The sequence below is a fragment of the Puntigrus tetrazona genome, chromosome 3 (genome assembly GCF_018831695.1).
Source record: "Puntigrus tetrazona isolate hp1 chromosome 3, ASM1883169v1, whole genome shotgun sequence".
In the NCBI taxonomy this organism is placed as follows: Eukaryota; Metazoa; Chordata; class Actinopteri; order Cypriniformes; family Cyprinidae; genus Puntigrus; species Puntigrus tetrazona.
Window position 1 is genome coordinate 8,226,856 of NC_056701.1, and position 6,715 is coordinate 8,233,570.

A 6,715-nucleotide genomic window follows, 5' to 3' on the forward strand; every position below is an offset into this window, starting at 1 on the left:
CTCTCTCTCTCTCTCTCTCTCTCTCTCTCTCTCTCTCTCTCTCTCTCTCTCTCTCTCTCTCTCTCTCTCTCTCTCTCTCTCTCTCTCTCTCTCTCTCTCTCTCTCTCTCTCTCTCTCTCTCTCTCTCTCTCTCTCTCTCTCTCTCTCTCTCTCTCTCTCTCTCTCTCTCTCTCTCTCTCTCTCTCTCTCTCTCTCTCTCAGGAGGTTGAGTGACTCGCCCGGCGGTGCAGCAGCGGTTCAGAAGAGCACCTCGTCTCGCTCCGGCTCAAAGTCGTCTTCGGGGCCCGAGGTGGACCCTCAGACCATCCTGAAGGCTCTGTTCAAGTCTTCTGGTCAGAGTGGCTCCGGCGGGGCCGATACGAGCGGCCCTCACTCCACCGCCTTCCGCATCAAGATCTGACAGGACTTCTCCGAGCGGAGCTCCTCGGTTCTCGGATCCCGCTTCACTTCGCTTTTAATTCTTTCTCTTTTCTTCAGTAAAGTTCTTCCTTTATAATCAGTCGAGTGTGTCTCGTTTCTCCTCGCATCCCTTCATCATGTTTCCTTTCCTTTCACATTCACAGAAACTGAAGCAATAAACTAAGAAAAGTAAAAGTGACAGTGTGTATATCCTGAAGAACAAAATACATCACGGTTTCTACAAAAATATTGATCAATCAGTATATTATTCACTGGAGTAATGTTGAAAATACACAGAAATAAATTACACTTTAACATCCACAGAGAAAAGCGCTGCTTTAAATTCTGATATTTGACTGTTTTTGGTGTATTGCATCAAATGTGGTTTTAGTGAGCTGTTCATAACTTCACAACAGACTCAGATTTTAAAAATATTTTATTATATAGAAAATTTTAATAAGGTACTATTCTAAAAATTATAAAATTATCGATTCTTGGTTATCCCGCTTGGTTGAAACGGTCAGTTCTAAGAACTACAATTCCCAGAAGCCGCTGTCTGTTTCCGGTGACGTATGTAAACTGTAAATGAAGATGGCGCTGTCCGGAGATCAACACGCGTGTGTCATACCTGGAGGTTTTACTGGTAGAATTAACATTTATTTTCAATTTATACATGTTTAGAAATTGGTAACCTATATTAATAATCGAATTCAGTATATTAAGACTCGGTTCGCTGGAGTCGACTCGCGCTTCACTGCAGACCGAAGCGCTCTGATAAAGTGATCTCTCTGTGTGTGTGTGTGTGTGTGTGTGTGTGTGTGGGCAGTGCTGTCTCTGAGGTTCAGTGAGGATGACGCTCATGCTGCTCTTCATCAGCTGTTTGTTAAAGAGCACCGGGTTCGATCGGAGTCCAACACGAACCGACCGCTGGACCGAACACTGTTCGTTCTGAACGTTCCTCCGTACTGCACTGAGGTTAGACACACACACACACACACACACACACACACACACACACACACACACACACACACACACACACACACACACACACACACACACACACACACATTATTATTCTTCACACTGTAATTTATATTGAATTCCTATTGATTTTTTAGTCTAATTGTTTTTAATGGAGTATAATTTTGTATACAATTTATATTTACTTTATTGTAATTAAGTTATCTGAAAGTCTCTTTCTTAAGACTTTAAGACACACATCAGAGCTGCTGTGTATGTGTGTGTGTGTGTGTGTGTGTGTGTGTGTGTGTGTGTGTGTGTGTGTGTGTAGAGTGTTATATCGGACATCTTCAGCCGCTTCGGTCCGGTGCAGTCTGTGGAGCTGAACGAGAAGCCAGGAGCGTCCGAAGTGAACCACAGCAGTTTGTCCAGATTCTTCATCCCCAGACAGAGACAGGTGACCCTCACAGACAGACAGAGAGCTGACACCCGCAGCAGAGCAGCTCCACAACTGAGTGTGTGTGTGTGTGTGTGTGTAGTGTTTCAGAGTGGCCTACATCGTGTTCCAGCACCCGTCTGGAGTGAACGGCGCCAAGCAGCACCCAGCACACACCCCACTGACCGTCTGCAGCGGACACACACCCCTCAGAACCGGCATACACAGTGAGTGTGTGAGTGTGTGTGAGTCAGTGTGTGTTATAGTGTATGTGTGTGATGATTTGTGTGTGTGTGTAGAGTGGATCCAGCAGTACTCAGACTCACTGTTCAGGGCCTCATCGCTGCAGCAGGATGTGGATGAGTTCATGAAGGACTACGACACACAGAAGAAGAAGGTGACAAACACGCAGACACACACACTCACGGAAACACACACACGCCGAGCTGCGGCTCATGAATCCCCCGTGGGCTCGGTCTGCAGGAGGCGGAGCGTCAGAAGCAGGAGGCGGAGCAGCAGCAGGAGGATGAGGAGGGCTGGGTGAAGGTGACGAAGGGCAGCCGAGGAGTGAAGGTCCGCCCACACAGCGAGACGGCCAATGAGAGGACGCTTCAGAAGGAGCAGGGGAAGAAGGAGCGCAAGGAGCTGCTGAACTTCTACACGTGGCAGCACCGAAACACACAGAAAGAACGTGAGTCTCCGGCGAGTCTCACACACTACAGAGTGCACTAGAGTGTGTGTGTGTGTGTGTGTGGAAACACTGAGACTCAGAATCTTCTGTCTGTTCCAGATATCGCTGAGCTCAGGAAGAAGTTTGAAGAGGACAAACAGAGGATCGCTGTACTGAGAGCACAGAGGAAATTCAGACCCTACTGACTCATCATACCCACAATGCTTTGCACCTTGTACTGTTTGGTTACATGAACATTAATTTGTAATAAAGTCTACAGTGAGTCAATCAGCTTTTGTCTTTAAATATGCTTTTTTTCCTCCTTCAAAACAAAACCACACTCGCATGGAAAACGCTAAAAACACAAAGAAAATGCTAGGCGCCATACTTTCTACTTATTTGCAAAGCACTTTGTACTAGCCTGTGCTCTATGCTTGCGATCCCATCTGCCTGGAGCTTGACGTGGACATGGTCGTGGAGCCGGATGGTCGGGCCTGGCTTAACGAAACTCCTCGATAAAGGACGGATCCAAGATGGCAGCTACCCATGACCTCTCCTCAGGCCCATAGCCCTCCCAGTCCACCAGATACTGGAGCTGACCTCCTCTTTGTCTCGAGTTGAGACCTTCATGAACAGCAGAGGGCCGAGCACACAGCCCTGAGGGGCTCCAGAGTTCAGCGTGGTGGTGCTGGAGGTCTATGAACAGCATTCGTACATACATGTCCTTGTAGTCCAGGTGGGTGAGGACTAGATGAAGGATTCCCAGAGAACAGAATCCAGAGGCCCTGCTCGAAGGTTTAATGCACATTCGGTCTTTTTCTTGCGCTTTTAAACGTATCAGAATTTAGTTTTGATTTTGCCGTAGTTCCAATTTCAATTGATTTTAGTTATATTTTAATGTAACTGCTGATCCCTCTAGTTGTGATTAAATTTGGATCATTAATTAACTATAATATTTCCTAGTTTAGACTTATCGTTCGTTAGGAGTCTGGGTCGCTTGGAGACCTTGTTTGGCCAGAACAGACTCACGACACATCAGGTCTAGTCCAGGTCTTAGTCAGAGGCTACACCGTAGATCGCTTACCTTAATGCAGACATCTCCTCGATAGACTCAAAAAGAGTAATTTTTATGTGTTCCCTAAGTAATAGCATGCTAAGCCAGTTTGGTGGCCAGAAGTCAAGATCTCCAGACGTCTCCATCCATTGATCGTTGATCTGACTCACTCTAGCACGCCAACAATGAGGAAAACCTCAGAAGTCAATTTAGGTGAGATTAATATAATCAACGTGTTATATGTAATGTATCTAATAAGTAAATTAAATTTTTTAAAAAATGTTTTATTAATTATTTGACGTTTTTATTTACGATTTATTAATTTGCTATAAATGTAATGCATAGTTTAGTACATTTATTATATATATTTGTTTTTTTGTTTAAGCTTTTTAGTTGTAGTTTTTGTTCATACAAGCAAGCTTATTATTATATTTAATAAGGAACATTCAGAAAAATGCTTTTATTTTATTTATAAATTATTATTTGTTCTGCATTATTATTATTATTATTATTATAGTTTATCATATTTGAATATGAAATCATATGTAAAGTTCTGTTCAAAAGCAAGATTTTGTATATTTGAAGTGTGTAAATGAAAATGTTTTGATCTTTCAGGATTGATACAGAGAACGACTGACAGTGATGTGTTTGTGTTCATAATTCATAATCATTGTATGAAGATGATAATAAGAGCATCTGTTGATTGTGTCTCATCAGCTCCAGTGATTCTGGATCCAAACACAGCTCATCCAGATCTTCTTCTCTCTGATGATCTGACCAGAGTGAGATGGACCTCATGTTATTCCTGTGTTGTGGGTTCAGAGGGGTTTAACTCAGGAACACACTGCTGGGACGTGGAGGATAAGGAGAGACTGGGAGTAACTACGGCATCAAACCAGAGGAAGGGAGAGGCTTTCTTCAGATCTGATGTCTGGTTTGTGTGTCATACGGGTGGTTTCCAGGTTCTGGTTCTGGTTTTGGTGTTAAAGGTAATCTTGATCGTGTGAGAGTGTATCTGGACTATGACAGAGGAACGGTCTCATTCTCTGATCCTGTATCTAACACACATCTACACACATTCACTCACACACTCTTCCCTTTCTTCTGGAATTATTATCATTATTCCTCTCTGAGGATCTTATCAATCAATAATCAATAATCTGTGGATCTGGATCTCCCTGCTTTCATTTTTCATCCAGATCACATGAATAAGAGACTGAACATCCGACCAGAAAACATAAATACTGTACTAAATTAATCACACCATGTTTCATTCAAGTCAAAACATAAAAAGTTAAATATCACTTAATCCCAAATCTTTCCAAACCTTTGAAAAAAATAAAATCTGTAATAACTGTTACAAGATTTGCTGGAAAAGTGTATGAAACATTGTGTGGGAAACGGTGACCAATGAAACCACATATTTCTGCAGTGATATAAATCTTTATATATCCTACATCAGCTATCTTAAACGGTTTGATCAGGTTCTAGAGTTACTCGTATGCATAAAAAAACATATGATAAACAACATTGATAGGAACATAAAAAATCAACAAAATTCACATTCAGAATAAAACCATTTTAATTGTCACTAAAACATCAGTCAGTGAAGGTTTCAGAGATTAATCCTGCGCTCTGTTTATCATCCTGTCTCTTTTTCACCATCTCCCCTGTGTTTCTTTCTCAGCTGATTAGGTTTATTAGTCCCAGCCCTGTCTAGTTAGCTTTCCCTATTTAAGCGGCTCTCTTTTTGTCGTTTGGTTATTTGTTTGCTTGCCGGTTTCCTCTTGACTGCTCACTTATCTCTTTTTCTTTGACTCTTTGTCTCAGGACGTCTGATTCTTTTGTCTATTCTTGAAAGATTATTTGGCCTTTTGAAGTATTTTTCTGTGTGGCCTGTTATTGTTGCCCTGGGTAAAAGACCTTCTCATTTGTGTTCAACACTTCTGTGTAAGAGTGCTGAGAACTTCAGCACCAGAGGCATGTCACCAGACCTTCATAAACTCTTTTATTACCCAGAGGAGGTGTTTTAGCTCACTTCATATCATCTAACCTGCTGGAGAAGATTCAGTTTACCAGAGACTCATCTCTTCATGCTGAAGATCAGATTCTTTTAGTAGAGGATTTAAATATGAAGCGATACCTTCAAAGCAGTCCAAGAGTCAAAGGTGTTGTGTGGGCATCTTGATCATCAGACTACTTTTACAAGAAATTAATAGACAGTGTGTCTTTAGTCACAAACAATATATTTGTTATTTTACAATACTGTCTTTGGGCTGGAATAAAATGAAAACATAACATATACGATTGTTGTCTATTCTTAAGATCTAGTATACTCCTGTGTGTGGACATCTTTTAACTTAGCCTACACATAACACACCAACACACCTTTTATTATTCAAATCCGTTAAAGGATTTTTAGGCTGCATTACTTAGATTTGCTGGAACCGGGAACACTACTCCTAAAATACGATGTACTTGTGACATCGTAAAAAAGAATGGCATCTACGCTAATATTAGTCCTGTTTCTTTCTCAATCTGTTTTCACAGTTTGTATCCAGACTAGATGGTGGATCAGCACCCAGAGATTATGTTCATCAGAGACCAGAAAACCTAGATCATGGTCGACAGATCACCAGTTCCTGATGCACACACACACACACACACACACACGCACACACTAAGTCATTTACACTATCTGACACAGCTGCGTTTAAAATTGAACTGGAAGTTAAGTGCTGGGCGCCCGGTCAGAGGAGAACTGACCCCAACTGAGTCTGGTTTCTCCCAAAGTTTTTTTTTTTCTCCATTCTATATGCATGGGGTTTTGTTTCCTTGCCGCTGTCGCCTCTGGCTTGCTTGGTTGGGGACACTTAACTTCTAGTGACTATCGTTGAATTGACTACAGAGACCGTCTCTGCATTTAATAAGAAATTGGTCACTCTCGTCACTATATATCCCTGTCATTATACTGTACAGTGCTTTGATGCAACCTGTGTTGTTAAAAGCGCTATATAAATAAAATGATTGATTGATTGATTGATTGTTATGAGGAACCAAGATGCAGATATCTAAGCCATGGTCTAATGGATCAAGATTAGAACCTGTGTGTGTGTGTGTGTGTGTGGTATTTATCATGTCATGGGACTAAATATCTCCTGAAGTACAGAAATACCAGTATACTTTGACTTGT

The 6,715-nt window shown here is 41.8% G+C and overlaps 2 protein-coding genes across 3 annotated transcripts in view; both read left to right on the forward strand.

Moving 5' to 3' along the window:
* The window catches only part of poldip3 (polymerase (DNA-directed), delta interacting protein 3), a 7,431-nt gene extending 6,932 nt beyond the window's left edge, over positions 1-499 (forward strand). Inside the window, exon 9 of one of the 2 annotated variants that reach the window (XM_043235766.1) lies at positions 202-499. In XM_043235766.1, coding sequence (XP_043091701.1) covers positions 202-400 — 199 coding nt within the window. In that variant the 3' untranslated portion in view covers positions 401-499. The remainder of the gene's footprint in view (positions 1-201) is intronic. The other variant, XM_043235765.1, reaches the window with a different exon arrangement.
* Positions 500-928: 429 nt separating this feature from the next.
* rrp7a (ribosomal RNA processing 7 homolog A) lies at positions 929-2,759 on the forward strand. Its single transcript, XM_043235764.1, has 7 exons — positions 929-1,042; positions 1,226-1,374; positions 1,694-1,819; positions 1,902-2,025; positions 2,098-2,195; positions 2,282-2,489; positions 2,589-2,759. The coding sequence occupies exons 1-7, from the start codon at positions 985-987 to the stop codon at positions 2,672-2,674; spliced, it is 849 nt and encodes a 282-aa protein (XP_043091699.1). The 5' UTR covers positions 929-984; the 3' UTR covers positions 2,675-2,759.
* The last annotated feature ends 3,956 nt before the right edge of the window (positions 2,760-6,715 follow it).

What these genes read in the sequence shown, in the direction of transcription:
- rrp7a (XM_043235764.1), top strand. Translation starts at nt 985, where the DNA reads ATGAAGATGGCGCTGTCCGGAGATCAACACGCGTGTGTCATACCTGGA. An exon ending in TCATCCCCAGACAGAGACAG is followed by an intron (nt 1,820 to 1,901) that starts GTGACCCTCACA and finishes GTGTGTGTGTAG; the next exon opens with TGTTTCAGAGTGGCCTACAT. An exon ending in ACGACACACAGAAGAAGAAG is followed by an intron (nt 2,196 to 2,281) that starts GTGACAAACACG and finishes CTCGGTCTGCAG; the next exon opens with GAGGCGGAGCGTCAGAAGCA.